The sequence below is a fragment of the Panthera pardus genome, unplaced genomic scaffold (assembly GCF_024362965.1).
Source record: "Panthera pardus isolate Hobbes unplaced genomic scaffold, ASM2436296v1 HiC_scaffold_13, whole genome shotgun sequence".
In the NCBI taxonomy this organism is placed as follows: Eukaryota; Metazoa; Chordata; class Mammalia; order Carnivora; family Felidae; genus Panthera; species Panthera pardus.
In genome coordinates, this window is record NW_026526688.1 from 49,382,627 (window position 1) to 49,402,692 (window position 20,066).

A 20,066-nucleotide genomic window follows, 5' to 3' on the forward strand; every position below is an offset into this window, starting at 1 on the left:
TCGAGCCCCGCATCGGGCTCTGTGCTAACAACTCAGAGCCTGGAGCCTGCTGTGGACTCTGTGTCTTCCTCTCTACTCCTCCCCTGCTCATGCACTGTCTCTTTCTCTCTCAAAAATAAATAAACATTAAAAAAAATTAATTAGAGAAAAAAGCGTGCTCATGATGACCTCAGGCTTTTGCAACTGTGTGTGACTTCCCTTAACAACCACATTTGCACTGTCTGACAGGCCCCTTTACCTCTTTCTTTGCATCCTACCTCAGGGGGGCCTGGAAAATCCTTCCTGAGCAAAAAGAAAATCAGCAACTCTGCAGAAAACCCTGACTTCCACCATTCTCTATGTGGATATCAGATTTTGATTCACAAAGAGAACCTTCCAGGTAGAGAGAATATGAAACTCGTTTTCTTGTCCTGGGGTCCCTACCCTGCAGACTGGAATCTACCCGGACATGTACCATGGTTTGCAAGTGGACAGAGCCATAGTGACCACAAGGCTGGCCCCCACCCAGCTCTTTGCAAAAAGAGATCTTCCGGAAGATCCAAGATTATGGGAAATACCAAGGAACTGTTCCTCATCAAAAGCCTGGAGGACATCAAAATCCCTGGCCCGCTAAATCTTGAGCAGAACTTCTCCTAGTACTCCCCAGAGCAGTGATATCCAGATGCTTACAGGGTCAGGCCTGTTTCTTTTTGCCCTGCTACCCATGATTTGGGGTCAGAGGTGCTCCCCTTTTATACAGAGAAGCAGACAGAAAAGAGTCCCTTCCCTTCAAAAAGCTCACATCGGGGCACCTAGGTAGCCTCAGTCAGTCAAGCATCCGACTCTTGATTTAGGCTCAGGTCATGATCTCATGGTTTGTGGGATCGAGTCCCACATTGGCCTGACAGCATGAAGCCTACTTGGGATTTTCTCTCTCCCTTTCTCTCTGCCCCTCCCCTGCTCTTGCTCTCTCTCTCTCTCTCAAAAAATAAATGAACTTAAAAAAAAAAAAACAACAAAAAAGCTCACATCAGAAGTGGTCACATGAGAAGTGGTCTCATGGTGTAATCCTAGGGGAGGAAGCTGATGAACAGAACCCAGAGCAGAAGACTTGCCCTCTTCAGCCGGGCAGCCTCCTTGCCCTCTCCTGGATCAAAAGGATCAAGCATTTCATCAACAAATTTTCCACAGCATCAGTGGTTCTAATCTCCATTTGGAGCTTTCCTGTCCAGCTGCCATGCCAGACCATAGAACCCCTCCTCCTCATTCTCCGACCTGTTCTACTGACCCTGCCCTTTACCCAGGCTACTGCTGGGACCAACCACGAGGCCCTCATCCCTCCTGAGGTAGGACCCCAGACCTGTTCCAGTCCTGGCCTGGCCCCTCAGTACAGAGGGTGGGGCTGAGGCACAGAGGGGGTCAGATCACGGAGAGGAATAAGGCGTGGTGTCTGGACTAGGAGCCTTTGCATTTTCTCGGGTTATATCTAGTAACAACTTCCTTAAGCTTAATAGGGGGCTTCAGATATCACCATTACTTGGTGCATAGAGCTACTCTTAGTCACATAGTCTTTAGGCTTTTCTAATCATCACAAATGATGGAGAAGCCTAGACTTTGCCGGCTGACCGAGACCTGGAGATCACTTGGCCCAAACTGTTCATGTGATACTTGAGGATACAGAGGCTCAGAGTGGTGATATATCTTGCCCATGGTCATCCCACAGTTCGTAGTAAGTAGAAGAGCTGGGACCTGACCTTGAGACTTTCCCTGAGGCAGTTCTCCACCTGTCCCTCTCTTTCCTCATTTTTCATAAGATCCCTCATTCTTTCTGAGCTCTCTGGGCAGGGCCCACTAATTCTACCTCATGACTTCAGTGCAAGATGCCTTTTGATGAAGCAGTTACATTAAAAAGAATTACTTTAACCCTTGAACTGTCATGCTTCCACCCCTAATTCATAGAAATAGTTTGGCTTCTCCTAAGTTTTACAGGAGGACCAACAATGCAGGGATGCCCTTGTGAAGCACGGCTGTTGCTGAGTTTGTATTTGAAAATGAACGTGTCTCTGTTTCTGGGCAGGGGAAAGATAAATCAGCCTTAGCTTTTGAGAGTAGTGATCACATTTATTGACGTCCAGGGTGATTCTACTTCTTGTGCACAGATTTGCGGTGCTGAAGATGCATTATTTTATTAATTCTTTATACATATCTTTATCAATGTATGTATTTCTCTTTCTAATTATTCACTTCCTTATCCACCCAGATGCACTTCTGGAATCCTACCACATTCCAGAATGGTACCAGGGGCTAAGGATTTAAGGACAACTAAGTGTCGTCTTTGCCCTCAAGGCTGTCTAATGAACTGACAGCCTAAGATGGATAAGAGCACAGAATGCCAGAGCTGGCAGAGACCTCCCCAGTCCAAACCCTCACCTAGAGATGAGGAAACTGAGGTTCAGAGAGAGGAAGTAACCAGCTATCACTGGGATACCAGATCTCTTTCTTCCTAGACCACTTCTCCTTCCAATGCTGGCCACTTTAAGTACTGCCTAAGCCACAACACAGGGTTAAGCTGGTCTGGGGCCCTGAAAAGGGCTAGGATGGAGGCGGGCTGGTACTCCCCAGACTGCTTGCAAGAGCTCAGGGAAAACCTGCAATCTCTGAGAGTTATGGAAACATAGCTCATTTTCCCTTGGGCAGAGAAACACTGTTTTGTTTATCCATGATCCCTCGATACTTAATATCATGCCTGGTTGGCTGAAGATGCTAATTAAATGTTTGATGGGATGGAGGGCAGATGGGTGGATGGATGCATGACTCTGTTAGTGGGTATGATCGGAATCCCCAGCTGAATGCCTCATGTTTCCTGTATCCCTGGTTCCAGTCTTAACCTTCAGTGTCTGACTGTTCAGAAAGGGTACTGTGCCCATCCATCCACTGATCCCACCAGCTGAGGCAGGAATGGTGTCTCCCCAGGATAGAGACCATGTGCTCCCTGTGCACACAATGGCTAGGGGCCCTGACCCTGGGTTACATCTACTGGGGCTAGCTCTCTGTAGTTCATCTAGACTCCCTACTACTGGTTGATCTTTAAACAAGTATTGACCCAGTCATGGGGACAGAGAGGTATACAATCAGGCTTCTCCTCTGGACACAAAAATGCTACAAGGTAATCCAGGCCATCCCTGCCCAGTGCCACGAGAATGGGTCTATGGCAGGTGGTGTGGCATGGTGAGGAGAGCAGCCAGTCAGTAGAGGGGACTGGTGGGGGCTGGTCAAGCTATACTGCCAATGTTCTTAAGTCTGGAGGCACTAAGACATTCTCTTCATTTTTTCACCCGTCACACTCACTTCCCAGGGATGCTGAGCAGATCAGTGACAAAGATTTTCTGCTTGGCCAAACCCTAGCCAGGCTCCTGAGCCCTCTCAAGTAGGCCTCAACTTTGACCTATAAAGACTTGAACAGAATACTCACATAATTTCTAACAGCTCAACACCACATCCCTACAATGACCTTAACCTCCCTTAACGTGCCTGCCGGAGAAAACTCAAGGTTGTCAAAAGAATTTATTGTGTGTTCCAGCCAACACCTGAAGATAGGGCCCTGCTTCCCAGACTCTGTGGAAGAAAAGGAGCCTAACTTGGATAAGAGCCAGTTAGCAAACCCAGATGGGTTTCACAAGGACAAACCCCCTTCCTGTTTTTTATAATTTTTCACTTCCTTGACTCCCCCTCTCTCCTTACCCCCTCCCTCTCTCCTTATTCTCCTTTTAAGACACCCAGTCACCTCTGTACAAATAGAAGTTGAATTTAGTTCACACTGGCCTCTTTTCCCCTATTGCAAGAGTATGTTACTAATTTAAGATCTGTCCCGACCACTTTAACTAGCATCCAGCTTTGTTAATCTTTGACCTCAGATGTGAGAAGACTGCCATTAAACAAGGTCAAGGTGTCTGCCATGCTCCCAGCCTGTGGGCACTTCCTTACACATGGGTAATGCCACGAATGATTGGTCTGGCTCAGGACCGCCCAGACTCCCTTAGGAATGTGAGTTGGGGGAATATGGAGATAAGTGAGCAGAAGCCGATACAAAAAGAGGCAGGGCCAATGGAATTAATAAGCCATGCTGGAGATGAGACACTAGGGTGAAGCCATGAACCCCTCCTGCTGGGGTCCGCAGAAATGCCTTGGATTCTGGATGACTTTCGCATCCTAGGCTCTGCAACGCTCATCGTATCATGAGTCCTTTTGTTCCAAAGTCTTTCCCAGTGTCCTTACGACAAGCCCCCATTGTTTGAAGTGACCCAATGATTCTCTGGTCCTTGCTACCAAAAATGCGCAAAGAGAGCACCTGGGTATGCCACACATCAATCTAAGGGCTGGTTAGCTACTTGCCTCTTGGGTGGATTTGGGAATTAAGATGGAGGAAAACACAGTGGTGATAATTCCTATGGGGAGGCAATGGTGGGGGGGGGAGTAGAAAGAGGCTGGTTCTGGACTCAGGAACAGGGTTCAAATTCAAATTTTGATTCCACTAGTGGACAGATTCAACCTCTCTACACCTACCTTCTTCTTAAAATGGGTATAATGGTGGTGGTTGGGAGCAACTACACAAGTCTTTGTTGGTACATCATGGGCACCCATCACTATGAACTCCCACCCTGGCTGCCCAGCAATTTGTCCAGCAACTTATGGGTCAGCTCTGAGAGATCACCCTGTGTTGTGGAGGATGGCTGGTATACAGTGGCCTGACCAGGGATCACAACCTTGAAAGCTTTCTTTGCAAAGTAATCCTGCTGGGTGGGGAGTAGGGACAAGGGGCGCTCACACCTCTCACTGGATTAGTCTCTTGACTTCCTCTGCTCTCCCCAGAGCACAGTTCCTGGCTCCTTAGTATATTAAGGGAGAGGGACAGGGGCATCAGCAGAAGACTAGCTCCTGCTGTCAGCAACTTTCTGCTCACTAATGCGAGCTGAATGTGATTCCTTAAGCAAAGCAGCTCCAGAATGATCCAGGAATGTAGCACTCCAGCTGAGGCCTCTCTGGGGCTCCTAGCACAGACCTTACAAATCCAGTATGTGGGTTTCTCTTCTTGAAACAAATGTTTCTTTGCTCTCTTTTCCTTATAAATATATACGTAGGAAAAGCAAAGTCCCAGACAAAGTAGGCAGGGTCAACCCCAGATTCCCCCGGTTCTGAATCTCTGAACCCCAGAACCAGAGAAGCCCTGGATGTTAGTCTTGAACCCATTTTCACGCTTTAAACATAGGGATCCTCTCCACTCTGTCCCATGCCTGACAGATGCTCATCTTACCTCCTTTGGGAACCCATTCCAGGATTTTAAAGCCAGCGTCGGGTTTCATTTCATTTACGGCATCTGCTGGCATCACTGGATGCCTCCAGGGTTTTTCATCTGATGATTTCCTACCTTGTTTTACTGTCTATGCTTTGGGTTTTGCAGTTATTGGGAAGCGAAACGCAACATACCTTCCTCTTTCTCCAGCATCTGGTGGGAACACAACCAAGGGAGTGGCTTCATTACTGGGTCCCTCAGCGGGTTTGAGAGGACAGTTTCATGGCCAGTGGCTACCATCTCAAAACCGGTTTCCAGGGCTGGGCTAGACTGAGAACTGTGTACTGCCTGTGGAGCCTGTCCACATCTGGCTCAGAACTGCCCCCAACCCAGCTACAGCAAAGCCATGCTCTGGGCACTATCCAAGAGATTTCAAGTCAAGGATGGGCACCGAGGGAACTGATGTATACTCACTTCCTACTACATACCAGACCCTGCAAAGAAGCTCGTGCATGTATTCTCTCATTTATTCTTCATGACAGTTCCATGAGTTTAGTTACTATGGATCTCACCTAACAGAGGAGAAAATCGGCCCAGAAAAGTCAAGCGATTTGCCCAGGATCACACAGCGGCTATAAGGAAGAGCCAGGGAGGAGAGCAAAGGCCTTTGCTCTTTCAATCCACAGAGCCAACTATCAGGCTGAATACTTAAGACAAATATTTACTAACAGCTCTCTTCATACAAAAAGCGCCTTTCACCTACCGCCCACCAGTCCCGCGGGGTCTACGGTAGTTAGTGTAAGTCAGGGAGTAAGGGAAGGAGCCTTGGTGTTAAAGCAGTGGCTCTCTCAGTGGACTGAGGCAAGTGGCCTGGGCTGCAGGTAGGAATCACCTGGGGTGCTTTAAAATCTACGGGTGCGGGGGTGGGGGGAGGGGGTTATAGCTTGGAACAGCTGGCTGGTGATGTCAATGCGCGTCAAGGTGGAGAAGAAGTGTATGAAGGGACTGATCGGGGATGAAGCCCCACCCCCGCTACGCAACTTACCAGCTGTTGGACCTTGTGAGTAAGGCATGTAGGTAACACCTCTTCTGGGAGGGTTTTTCCCTCATCTGTTGTCCCAACATGCGCTCCCCACATATGAGAAATATTATACCGTCATTCCCTCCTTCGGGTCTGTGTGCACTCATCTTTGTAAGCTCCGTGAAAGCAAAAGCCACTCAACACCCTGGTGGTTCCCATCTGTGGGAAATGCGGTCGGTCCTCACTCGCAGGCAGTCTGGCACATCGCAGCACTTAACAAATTGTACCGAGCGAGTGGATGGATGAATGGGACCCACAGCCTTCTGCTGGGCTCGAGGAACAGAACTGATCCCTAAATACCCCAGAACCTGCTTGGCTGTGCATCAGAAGGGCCCCAAAGCCCAGGGAACTTTGCTTCTAAAGAACAGGAGAGGAGGGAAACCCAGCCTAAGCCTGAAACATCACAGACCCTTTAGGTTTGTTTATCCTGCCTTCTAGGCCAAAGCAAAACCGGGCAAAAGAAAGGAGGTTGTGTAGAGTCGAAATAAACACATGGGGCTGGGAAAATAGGCTCTGATTTTCTGCAGCTGCAGAGTAGAGCCCCGGGGATAATTTGGACCATCTGCCCATTAAGGAAGTTGAACTTTTCATTCTCTGGTGAAGAAAGAACTCCCCATGGCCCCAGCCGGCCTGCAGCACGGGGGCTCTGCTTCCCACCTCCCCGAGGTGGGGGACGTTGGGCCCCGTCCTTCTCTTGACACGACACATCTCTTTCCCCTGACATCTGTGGGAAATGTGGTCCGTATGGGAAGGACAGGAGCCATCCCACAAGCAAAGTGAGGAATGTCTGGTCAGGCTCTGCTGGAGGGCATTGCTTTTAAAATGTGGTCTGGCCTGTGGGTACGCTTTTATAAAATGCTACTTCCTAATGGTAATCTGCTCTGAACTTAATATGGTGCTTTGTGCCTTTTCAAAGCACTTTTGTTAGCGGGTTTCATTTTGATCTTTGTAGCCCTTCTCTAAAGTGGGTGGTTCTTGTTATACCCATTTTATAGATGGGGAAGCTGACTCAGGGAAGGAAGGGTTACATTGATAAAGTGGCCACACTCGAACCACATCTGGGTCTCCAGTCCCCGGACTACTGTTCTGTGTCTTCAGTTGGGGGTCACATGGGGTGCTTGGGCCTTTGCTGGGTAGAAGGAGCAGCCAGAAATACCTCCCAAGTTATCACTGTACTGGTCATGCCGGATTTTTTGTAAAACTGTTTTTAACTTTGGTCTCCCCAACTCTGTTGTCTATTCTTTTGGAAACTGGGAGTTTGTCCTGTCTGATTTTGTTTTTCTGTTGCCTTACTCACGGATGCCCAGCTACTAGTGGAGGTGCAATAAAAATGTGCCTGATCAAATAATAAAGGAAGTGCTTTGCCTGCCCCGCCCTGAACCAGGAGCTCACCCCATCGCAGTGGGAAGATGCCACTAACACCCAGAGAGGCACTTGTAGGACTTCACTGGGCAGCCCAGTAGCGAGGTGAGTCCTTTGCCATGCTTTGGCTCTTGGGTCTCTCAAGGGGCAGTGAAGGGTCACTGAGTGTCAACAGGCCTTTAGGAGTAGAAAGAAATGCAGTAGAGCCAGGAGAAAAACCAATGATAGGGAGGCCTCATTTGATCACGCCTGCAGCTGTAGGGGGTTCTGAAGTTTATACAGCATGGCATCCCTCTAAAGTCTTCGTGGACCTGCCCCTGCCGCCTTTAGCTCCGGGTCCCATGTCCAGGACAGGTGGCCTTTGTTAAGAAGGCACTTTCACCCTCTGCCCTCACCCACACCGTCCCCACCCTGCCCTGGTTCTTCTCTCAGTTCTATTCTCCTTCAAGTTCAGGGTCCGAGAGTCCTTGGCTGAGATGCTTCCCAACCCCAGTATTATAAATTCTTGAAGGCAGGACCCACCTCCACCACCACATTCACCACTTTCTAGATCTGTGACCTTGGGCAAGTAATATAACCTCTCAGAATAGCTTCCCCATCGGTTAAATGGGATAACGACACCTGCCTTAGAGAGTCATTCTGAAATCTGGGTAGGCTGAGTGACTGGGGTGGTCGGTTCTCAAGAAATAGTGTTAAATTCCATGTAAGCCCCAAGGATCCCGATGGGGGCCTGAGGGATTGAGGCAAGGGAATGGCCCCCCGTTTGAGTCAGGGAGAAAGCCAGCCATGACCCCTCCCCCACAGCATCTACAAGACCTCCCAGGATGTCCACAGGCTCTGCCTCCCGCTTTCATCTTCTTTCTCCCGTGAGAATTCTACACCAGCGCCCTTTAGAAGGCAGCCTGAAATCCAGCCCTAGGGGAAATCGGTCCATCTCAACTGGTTCCAAGGACACCTCAATGGTGTTTTCCATTGTCAAAGGACACGACAGGAAGTGGAGCCATGCATTTAATGCAGAGGCAGCGAAAGCTCAGGGACTCAATCTGCAGTGCCTTCAGCCAAACTTCACCTCCAACAGAAGAGGAGGGAGTGCAGGGTCACGGGGATTAAGAATTCCAAAGTTTGTTTGTGTTGCTTTCTAAATAAACAGTTTAACCACTCCCGGTTTTAATGTACGTCTCAACCAAAAACTTTTCTTCATACGAAACCCACATCAAAGACCCAAACTTCAGTTCTGCAGTGGTCCAAGGTGTTGTTTTTTGTAGAAAATGCCCTGTTCACCTTCAGTCTGAGGTCTGCTTTACCAAAAGAGTTTTCTTCAGGGCAAATCCCAGAAATCGCCACGTGTTTGCCAGGAAACTGGGACATGCCAGTCCTTGGGAGAGGCAACCCCCTCTAGACTCCCCTCCAAAGGATGGGTACAGCAGTGTCAGATAAATGTGGGTAATGTGAGAAATGAAGGCACAGCACAGAACATGCTCCCTTGCTCACTCACGGTGACAAGAATAGGTGCTTAGGGAACAAACTGGTTACCCCCCATCACCGTGTAAAAGGCCCCGCAGACCAGCAGTTAAAAGAAGCAAACCTTCCCAAGTTCCACTTATAATACCTAACCCCAAAGTCTCAACATGAACTCCAAACACTGGCTTGCTTCTTTTCCAGCTAGCCCTTGGCTTTGGCCCTCAGTTGGTTCCCGCTTTCACCTAGTACGTACGTATGTATTTATTTCATTTTTATTATTATTTTTTTAATGTTATTTTTGAGAGAGACAGAGACAGGGAGCAAGCAGGGGAGGGGCAGAGAGAGAGAGAGAGAGAGAGAGAGAGAGAGAGAGAGAGGGAGACACCGAACCCGAAGCAGGCTCCCGGCTCCGAGCTGTTAGCACAGAGTTACGCGGGGCTTAAACTCACGAACCAGGAGACGATGACCTAGGCCGAAGTCAGACTGAGTGAGCCACCTAGGCGCCCCAACCCAGTATGTACGTAGAATACAGGTACGGCTGACCTCGAACAACACAGGTTTGAATTGCATAGGTTCATTTACATGCAGAATTTTTTCACTACAGTACCATGCTGTATGTGTGTGTATTTTCTCTTCCTTAGGATTTTCTTAATAACATTTTCCTTTCTCTAGTTTACTCTATTGTAAGCATACATCATATAATACACGTAACATATCAAATATGTGTTCCTTGACGGTTATCAGTAAGGCTTTTTCAGTCAACAGTAGGCTATAAGTAGTTAAGTTTGGGGGAGTCAAAAGTTATACATGGAGTTTAAAATTTTTTTTTAAATGCTTATTTATTCTTGAAAGAGAGAGAGTGAGAGAGAGTGCGTGCGTGTGAGCAGGGGAGGGGCAGAGAGAGAGAGAGAGAGAGAGAGTCCCAAGAGGCTCCATGCTGTGCGTGCAGAGCCTGACACGGGGCTGGAACCCATGAACCCTGAGATAATGACCTGAGCTGAAATCAAGAGTCGGACACTTAATGGACTGAGCCACCCAGGTGTCCTAAAAGTTATACATGGATTTTTGAAGGCACAGGCTGGGGGTCGGCGTCCCTAATCCCCACTCCCACATTGTTCAAGGGTCAACTGTGCTATCGGCCCTGCCAACGGCCTCTCAGCACCCCTCTGCTTGTGTCTGAGAGCACCCAGCCACAAGGGGGCTTCGTTCCTCTTCACCTAAGCAGTTTTCCTCACCAGGGCTCAAATGGAAGCTCTTCTCTCTCCCCTTTCATCAGACATGAATGTCCCCTAGCTCGCAAAGCTGTTCCTAAGTCTCAGGCAGCTGCCCCACCCCCACCACACCCCCCATTCTACCACCTGGCTTCTTAAAGGAGCCAGGTCTTTTGTTTTTCCAGGCCCTCCTGAATCTATTTTAAGCCATCATACCGAGGGCAGCACGGATTAATCAGAACACAACTGTTTTCTGCACATAGCAATTTAAAGCCCTCCTGGAAGGGGTCACTAGGAAGCTCTCAGGAAAAGTCAGTGGATTTGTTTTTGGAAGGCTTAGGATAAACTCTTGGCAAACCAGCACGTCTGGAAGGCCAGATCCCATCCTCCGCACAGAACAGGAGGTAAAAAAAAAGAGGAGATTGCAGCACGGGAGGCTGAGGGCCGGGTCTCCCCGCCACATTGTCAGTAGGTCAGAAGGGGACTCGGGTCTCAAGCTTGCTACCCCGCGGCCCATGCTGCTCGTCCAAGAGCTCACGTCTCATCTTCTTAGGAGGCACTTTCTAAAAGAGGAGCAGCTCGGCCAAGAGAAGGAGCGAGAGCAGCAGAGAAATGTGGACTTGGAATATGGACCTTTCTGTGGGGAGGAAGGGGCTGCCTACCGTGTGCCCAGCCTTGGTCTTAGAGCTGAGATTACCAGGGACAGCTGAAGCTCCATTCTCATGACCTTGGCCAGCTACCCCTTGGTCCCAGCTCTCAGCCCGGCTCTCCCCCAGTCACCTCTCACTGCTGTCATGTCACTTCCTGCTGACAGCCCATCCCGGCTTCCCAGTGCCTGAAGGTCGACCTGAACTCCAGACTGTTGACCCCGGCATACCTCCCTGGCCTTATTTTTTGTTTCTTATATCCCTAAACCTCATCACACCAAACTATTTGGGTTTATCGGGCAATGCTTTCCTGTTTCATGCAGGGCTCTCTTTCCCTGGAATGCCTTTGCCTTCCACATCCACCTGTTGGATACCAATTTGTCAAAGACACCTCAGCAAGTGACTCCCACAACAGTAGGCAAAATTAGCCTCTGTACATACGTCTCCTATAGCCCTCATCACATTCCACTGTGATCGCGTGTGTATGTGTCTTCTTCACCTGCTAGATAGTGTGCTCCTCAAGTTGAGGCTGGTCCTTACTCCACTTTGGTTCCCCAGCCTTTAGCCAGGGCCTCAATACCAGTTTGCCAAATAAGTGAATAAAGCAATACTCTCTTCCATAAATATTTTCCTTCCTGCCACACTTCTTTCTTCTTCTTTTTTTTTTCCTTATGTTGAGTTTTGAGAGGTGGGGAGGGGCAGAGAGAGAGAGAGGGAGACAGCAGAGAGCCAGACAAGGGGCTCGAACTCATGAACACTGAGATCATGACCTGAGCCAAAGTCGGAAACTCAACCGACTGAGGCACCCAGGTGCGTCTTCTATTTTTTCTTTATGATGGAAGTGAGGGAGGCCAATCCCTCTCACCTCTGCTCCTTTCCTCAGCCAACTCCATGCCAGCCCCGGTTTCTGACCCACGGGCTTTGGGCCTTTGCTGTCCCTGTGCCTGCTCAGTTTCCATCTGCTTCCCACATCCCTCATTTACCATGTCCTTGTGCCCATTCCTTTCTCTCTGGTGCCTCCCACTCTGCGTCAGCCAGGGCTGGAAGCCGCGTTTGCCACGGGACAACTTTTCTGAGTGAATTCTGGGGCCCCGTGCATTTTCAGTCCCTGGACATACACTCAGGGGAGGAGACATCTGAAAGACACTTGGCCATCTCCACATACCCTCTGGGGTTTGCATCTGCCCCCCACTCGCTGTGTGAGGATAAAGAGAAGGAATGAAGGACTGCATGAACCGAACCAGCGTGTGAGTGAACACAGACAGATGCGTGTGGGTGCTGCTGCGTCCAGCCGGCAGGCTCGGTTTACCCACAAGAGAACGGAGAAGCAAGTGAGGGTAGGACTTCGCTGGGAGATGCAGAACTTCCAGTATGAAACCTGTGCTCGGCCTCTCATGGGGCCACAGAAGCACAAGGCAGCCAAAGCTGGGTGAAACTCAGCAAAAAGGGGAAGAAATCCTTAAAAGTGAGAATTAGCACTTTCGTATCAAACCCACTGAGAAGAGACAGTGGCCCATGAGGGCCCTAGGCTGTCAAAGGCCAGAGAGAATAAGAGGTAGTCCAAGGATGTAGCAAAGGATGGAGAGTGGGCTCGAGGCCAGACAGGTGTGACCTGTAACCTGGCTCTGCCCCTTACGAACTCCGGTGACCTTGGGCAGCTCCCTTCTTCTCTACCCTTAGCCTCCCCCGCCCCCCTAACGTGGACATAACCAGGACTTCTGAATTGTGCTGTCAGGATTAAGTGAAATAATGTGCATAGAAACTTTGCTTCTCATAGTACCAGCTACAAGTTTGTTAACAGTAGCATGTGATAGTTGATTATTCTGAGAAGTGTGGTTTACTTTTAGATCACGTTGTTGCTGGGGCATTAGAGTTGTATAAGGAATTAAAGAAATATATCCAGTTAGTAAAGAAATATACTTGCATATAAAAGGTCCAGCATCTCTGTCTCTCCATGCTTGCAAGAATGCTAACTTTTGGTGCCAAATGGGATTCCCTGGGGCACCCAGTGCAGGTAACTGTACTTACGGGGATGGGAGGAAGGGAACTCACGGACACTGAAGGCCTCTCTTTGCATTCCGGATTCTTTTTTTTTTTTTTAATGTTTATCTATGTTTGAGAGAGAGACATACACAGAGTGTGAGCAGGGGAGGGGCAGAGAGAGACACACACACAGAACCCGAAGCAGGCTCCAGGCTCTGAGCTGTCAGCACAGAGCCCAACATAGGGCTCCAACCCATGAACCATGAGATCACAACCTGAGCCAAGGTCAGACACTTAACTGAGCCATTCAGGCGCCCCCGCATTCTAAAACAGAGATAGAAACATCTCAGCAGCTGTGGACAAAACTGTCTAGAAGCCACCTCCCTGATAATTTCTTTTGAGCTTACGCTACATGATGGGGTGCCCACTGCTCCCCCCGCACCCACAAACTTTGCTAAATACTGCAAACACACACAAGGTGTTAAACATTTTTCCTAATTTTATGAGATGCCACTAGAAACTACCAACAAAACCTGGCTTAGAATCTACCCCTGGGTCATTCTGCATATTTTTCCCACGTGAAACCAAATTGAGGAAAAGTTTTTAAACAATCTGAACTTCTATCCTGCTTTAAATTCATGCTGGAAACTTTACCCACCCCTGAACTGCAAAAATACTATTTATTTTTCCTGCAAATGGACCATATATGAGGGTAAAACAAACGTTTTTCTGTCTTGAGATATGTATATAGAGCTTATTTTTTTCCTGGCCAAACTCCCCAAAGCCAAACATCTAACAGAATGACTGATACCTCCCTTGCCTCAAAACAAAAGAAAAGAAAACAAAACTTTACCTCTTGTCAAGCAGAAATCAGGAGATCTGGATTCCAGACTCAGTTTGAACCATGGCCTAGCCGTGAGACGGTGGGGATTCTCTCCAGACCTCTATTCTTGGTCCCAGTTCAGTGAACTGGAGGTGGGGGGGGGGTGCTCAGGAGGGGGAGAGGAGTCAGCCTGAAACCCCGTTTGACTCTAGAATCATGTGACTCCAGATCAAAACATGGGTAAACAATTGCAAGATCCTATCCTGAAAAATATTTTTATTTATTTATTTATTTTTAAATGTCTATTTATTTTGAAAGAGAAAATGTAAGCGGTGGGGGGGTAGAGAGAAAGAGAGAGGGAAACAGAGAACCCCAAGCAGGATCTGCACCCTCAGTCAGTGCAGAGCCTGACACAGGACTTAATTTCATGAACTGTGAGATCACGACCTGAGCTGAAATCAAGAGGCGGGCACTCAACTGACTGAGCCACCCAGGAGCCCCCAGAAAAATATTTTTTTAACATTAAAAAAAATTTTTTTAAGTTATTTATTTATTTATTTATTTATTTATTTAGAGAGCCTACATGTGAGCTGGGGAGAGGCAAAGTGAGAGGGGGAGAAAGAGAATCCCAAGTAGGGTTCATACCATCACCACAGAGCCCGATGCGGGGCTTGAACTCATGAACCATTGAGATCATGACCTGAGTCGAAATCAAGAGTCAGATGCTTAACTGACTGAGCCACCCAGTCACCCTTTTTTTGGTAACTTTTATTTTTTTATTTTATTTTTCCCCTGAAAAATATTTTTAAAAACTTTTTTTTGAATGTGTATTTATTTTTGTAGGAGAGACAGACAGAGCGTGAGCAGGGGAGGAGCAGAGAGAAAGGGAGACACAGAATCTGAAGCAGGCTCCAGGGTCTGAGCTGTTAGCACAGAGCCCGATGCGGGGCTCGAACTCACAAATTGAGAGATCATGCCCTGAGCCAAAGTGGACGCTCAACCGACTGAGCCACCCAGGTGCCCCTCCCCTGAAAAATATTTTAATATTGATTCAAAACATGGGTCCCAAGAAATCTTCTCTGTAATGCCCTCTTCAAAGGAAAGCCCCCAATTTCTGATTCTGACCTGAGGGGTAGGTAACTTGTTGCTCTTCTCGATCCCTTTATGTAGTAATACCCCACCTGCTGGAACTTCAGGTTTTCTGCTAAGGGTGTGTGGTGTTTGGTAAAGGTGCCCTGAGCTGGGTATCCCAAGAGGGTTCCTTCTCCACGGTGTTCCTTTGTGTAGGAGGGCAGAACTCTAGTGCTGAGTCCTTTTCCCCACCCGTTAGATCTCACGGAGGGGCTGCCCTGGGCTTGGGGAATGACTGAGAACCTCCCAGAAGCGGGCACTCCGTGCTCATCAGAATTTCCACACTCTCCTGAAAGATGATCCTTGGCTTCCTCCTCAAAGCTGTGGTCTCAGGGATCCAGTTAACGCCTGTTGGACTGGAGCTCCTTAGAAACCATACCAGGAGTCTGAATATAGCGTGGGTTTGGCGTAGTCAGAGACAGGCCAGGGGTGCCGGCCGTGGGAAAGCACTCCCCTGCCACCGCATGGGGCAGCTCTGATTTGCTTTAAAGGTTCCCTTAAATCCATATCTGCAGGTGAGGGACTCACTAGGTTTTAAGGAGCCCAACCGGACTCTTAAAGACCAGGGGCCTAAGATCTCATTCCAGAGTTAAGAGAAGTCAGAGGCCTGGGTTTCCACTTTGCTTCTGCTCCTGCCTTGGGAGAGTCGTCCTGCCCCTGAAAGCCTCTGGAACAGGTGACGGATGGATGGCCTTCCAGTTACGCTCTACAATTCCCGCGTGTCTCCTATGCTCCCCTGCACGCTGTGTAAAGCCTCCTATCTGTGGAGCTGTCTCTGCTGAGCCAGCTCACTTTCCAGGTCCATCACCCACGAAGATATTTTTTGGGGTTGGGAGATGGCAATGAAAAGCTTAGGGCTCTGTGTCAAGGCCATTGTCTGAGCTCTGGACTCCAGTGAGGGTGTGGCCTCTTCAGGGCAGGAAAGAAAGAAAGCTGTTTGTCCCTGAGGAGGGGCTCTTCCGGGCTGACATCAGCCTCTTGTGGTGCAGCCCATAGACTCCAGGGCCAAGTGGATTAGATGCCCTTCCCCCATGCTCCCCACCCACGCCTGGGGGAGCCCCACACCACTGTGGCTCAGCACCTCACAGCCCGGTCCAGTTGCAGAGGCCAGCCAGCTGGGCCCACAGAACCAAGGTAAACAGTGATGAAAGCATCCTTTGGATTAATGGACTGGCCACCACCACCTCTTCCCAGGCTAGCACGGACCTCCTCTCTCCTGTCAAATCGGCTGAGGAATAGTCGCCAAAGAGTTCCTGACAAGAACCCCCGGTATGTGGGCAGCGTTTCTGATCCCCCTCTCACAGGTCATCTCTCCGCAGTCCCCCCCTTCCTGCCACCACAGCAGGAATTATTTAGTTCACAGAGCTAAAGGCTGCCGTCCTTCTCCGCTACTTTGGCAGCATTCCATCAGAAAGCAGTCAACAAACAGAGCAGAGAGCACCCCAAAGACAAAGTACGGAGCCCAGTCCATTAGATAAGTGTGACTCAGATCTGTCACAGATGTCCTAGATCATATCCAGACTCCTTTATTTTGTCTTCAAAACTCTCCTCTTGGCTCCTAGCAAAGTCCACCAGGTCTCCTCATTGAGCCAGGACACTCCCAGTTAAACCCTTGGCTGCCCCAGAAAGGGACTGTAGACAATGCTAGGAAGACTGAACCACAGAAACTGTTTCGTGGGTTATAGCATCTAGGGTAAAGTGGACGCGGTGAGCCCAGAGCGAGCATAGGCACACCCGGTCCTCGTCCGTGTCCACCACTACCGAGTGACAAAGTACTGTCATGTGCATTTTTCCTATTTGATCTTAATCACGACCCTGGGAAAGAGAAGGCCAGGGGAGGTAGCAGGCAAGTTCAAGTTTCAGAGGACCTTGGAAAGGCCCTACTTAGGAGAGAGGTGTCCTTCCTGGTCCTGCGTGACTGGGATGGAACCAAAGATCAGCAGTAGGGAAACCTGTGGTCTCGGGCCAGTGTGTGAATCTGCAGTGGCATCTGTCCCTGAGTGTCACCAGCAGAACCTGGGTACAGGTGCAGTCTTCCTAGGGAGCCAGGACTGGAGCACAGGTGTCCTAGAAGGGGAGAATCTGCTCATGGCTTCCCATAGAATGGCATCATTTCAGAGCCCAACAAATGCTAGCCCAACAAAATGCTAGCATTTTGTTGAAACTTGGCTAGGAGACTCATTCTTTGACAATCTCTCCAAGGCTCTACATGTAGCCCTTGTCAACATTTTAGGGAGGACGCTGGTCAGAGAGACTTCCATTCCTAGACTTGGTGTTCTGCCCAATAAGGAGATCCCTAGTGTCACTACTCAGTTCATAGCAAAGGAGGAAAACAGAAAGGGTTCTATTTTGCTTCTGCACCTTTCCGCATGCAAGTACCTGGAGAGCCGGTATGTCTGAACTAATGTATTACCCGGCATAATAATACTCAGCACTTACTGAATCCTAGCCACAGTGGAGGCAGTGTAACAAGCACTTTATGTGGACTAACTCATTCACTTCTCACAATGATCCTGCGAGGTAAGGATGCTTCTTATCCCCATTCTAAAGATGAGAAACCTGAGGTGCAGAGATTACTCAGCTAGCTAGTGAGGCAGCCAGGAGGGAGGGCAGACAGTCTGCCTCCAGATCATCCCATACAACCACTGGGCTTATGGAAGCATGGTCTGTGCCCTCTTCAGTATAGCTGTCTCTTGCTGGGCCAGCAGGGCCCTGAAACAGGTAGGGAGCTCCTTTGGCTCTAGCCTCCGGTCCCCCCAGACCCGTGGGGCTGCTTGGATGACAGCTACAGAATCCAGTGACCCCAGTAGAATGTCCTTACCGGCATCCCCTGCTCTGTCTCCTTTGTCTCCCTTCTCTCCTTTTGGGCCTCGGTCACCTGAAACAGAGGAGGAAAACTGGCATTAGAAAAGGAAATAAACCCTACTGGTGAATAAAATGTGACCTGCAGGAGACATATCAACCCATAACCCGAGAAACTCTCAGCAGGAGCCTACAGCACTGGAGGGCCTGGTATGGCAGGAAAGATAAGAGCTTGAGTCAATTATGCTGCATGTTCTGGGCACCCCAAGAAGGAGATTGGGGGGCCCAGCTAAGAAGTTTCGTTCCCTAACTAAAGTGTAGAAGGGTAGAGTCTACCAGCACAGACTAGAGTATGTGGTATTCAGCAGGAAGAAGACAGGGCAAAGATATTCCTATTACGTAGTCAAGGTTTTATTTTTTTTTAATGTTTTTATTTTTTATTTTTTTAATGTCTTAATTTATTTTGGAGAGACAGAGACAGAGCGTGAGTGGGGGAGGGGCAGAGAGAGGGAGACCCAGAATCGGAAGCAGGCTCCAGGCTCTGAGCTGTCAGCACAGAGCCCAACGCGGGGCTCAAGCTCACGAGCAGTGAGATCAGGACCTGAGTCAGAGTCAGACACCTAACCAACTGAATCCCCCAGGCACCTCTTAATGTTTTTATTTTTGAGAGGGAGAGAGAGACAGAGCGTGAGCTGGGGAGGGGCAGAGGGAGAGGGAGACGCAGAATCAGAAGGAGGCTCCAGGCTCTGAGCTGTCAGCACAGAGCCCAATGTGGGGCCCAAACCCAGGAACCGTGAGATCATAACCTGAGCCAAAGTCCGACGCTTAACTGACCCAAGCTCCCCAGTAGTCAAGGTTTTAGAAGTACGCATCCAAGTTTGTCTTAATAAGCACTAGAGGAAGATCAGGGGGAGGACTTCAGTTACACAGGGAGGACAGAGGTTATATGTCAGGCAGATTTTCCAGTGGGGGAGGCTATGAAACACGAGGCAGAGCTTCTAGGGAATTGTAGAATTTCCTTTTCAGGAAAGAGCTCTGAAACCGTAGAGCCCTTTTCTAAGCTAGCATCTCACTCTACAAAGAAGTAGAAGGTCCTGACACCACTCAAAAGGGGGAGGGCACTAAAGTGACCAGGGAATTCCATTCCAAGTCTCTCCATAAAAATATCTGCAAGTCAAGCACTCTCAACAATAGCCAAATTATGGAAAGAGCCTAAATGTCCATCAACTGATGAATGGATAAAGAAATTGTGGTTTATATACACAATGGAGTACTACATGGTAATGAGAAAGAATGAAATATGGCCCTTTGTAGCAACGTGGATGGAACTGGAGAGTGTGATGCTAAGTGAAATAAGCCATACAGAGAAAGACAGATACCATATGTTTTCACTTTTATGTGGATCCTGAGACACTTAACAGAAACCCATGGGGGAGGGGAAGGAAAAAAAAATAGGTTAGAGTGGGAGAGAGCCAAAGCATAAGAGACTCTTAAAAACTGAGAACAAACTGAGGGTTGATGGGGGGTGGGAGGGAGGGGAGGGTGGGTGATGGGTATTGAGGAGGGCACCTTTTGGGATGAGCACTGGGTGTTGTATGGAAACCAATTTGACAATAAATTTCATATATTGAAAAAAAAAATCTGCAAGTCAGAGAAGCCTATGGCCTATTGTCTGGTGAAAAAAAAGCAAGCCAGCAAGTTCCAGGGATGGATGCCTAATGCGATCCAAGTTTTGAAGAAAAGAAAACACCCCAAAACAAAGGCAACCATATATGTAAATATAAATATGCTTAGAAAAAGTTCTGGCAGGATATGCTCCAAAATGTTTACAGTAGTTATTCCAAAGAATAATAGCTTAAGGGGCTATGGGGCAGGGGACTCGCTTTTCACTTTATACATTACACTTTATCTGCTTCTGTATTGTTAAATACTTTCAACAAGCATAGGCTGCTTTTGTAGTCTGTTTTAAAATCATTTTTTAAATTTTTTAATTTAATTTTATATTATTTTTAAAATTTTTTAACGTTTATATATTGTTAAGAGACAGAGCGTGAATAGGGGAAGGGCAGAGAGAGAGGGAGACACAGAATCTGAAGCAGGCTCCAGGCTCCGAGCTGTCAGCACAGAGCCTGACGCGGGGCTTGAACTCACAAATCGCAAGATCATGACCTGAGCCAAAGTCGGATGCTTAACCAACTGAGCCACCCAGGCACCCCAAAATCATTTTTTTAAAATGTAGATCATAAAAGGAAGAAAAATCTCAGCCTGTTTAATCACCAGAAAGTAGAATAAAAGT

At 48.5% G+C, this 20,066-nt stretch overlaps 1 protein-coding gene across 2 annotated transcripts in view; it reads right to left on the bottom strand.

Moving 5' to 3' along the window:
* The window catches only part of SCARA5 (scavenger receptor class A member 5), a 126,460-nt gene that overhangs the window by 18,484 nt on the left and 87,910 nt on the right, over positions 1 to 20,066 (bottom strand). For both annotated transcript variants that reach the window (XM_019440874.2, XM_019440873.2), the window contains exon 7: positions 17,790 to 17,846. In XM_019440874.2, coding sequence (XP_019296419.1) covers positions 17,790 to 17,846 — 57 coding nt within the window. The remainder of the gene's footprint in view (positions 1 to 17,789; positions 17,847 to 20,066) is intronic.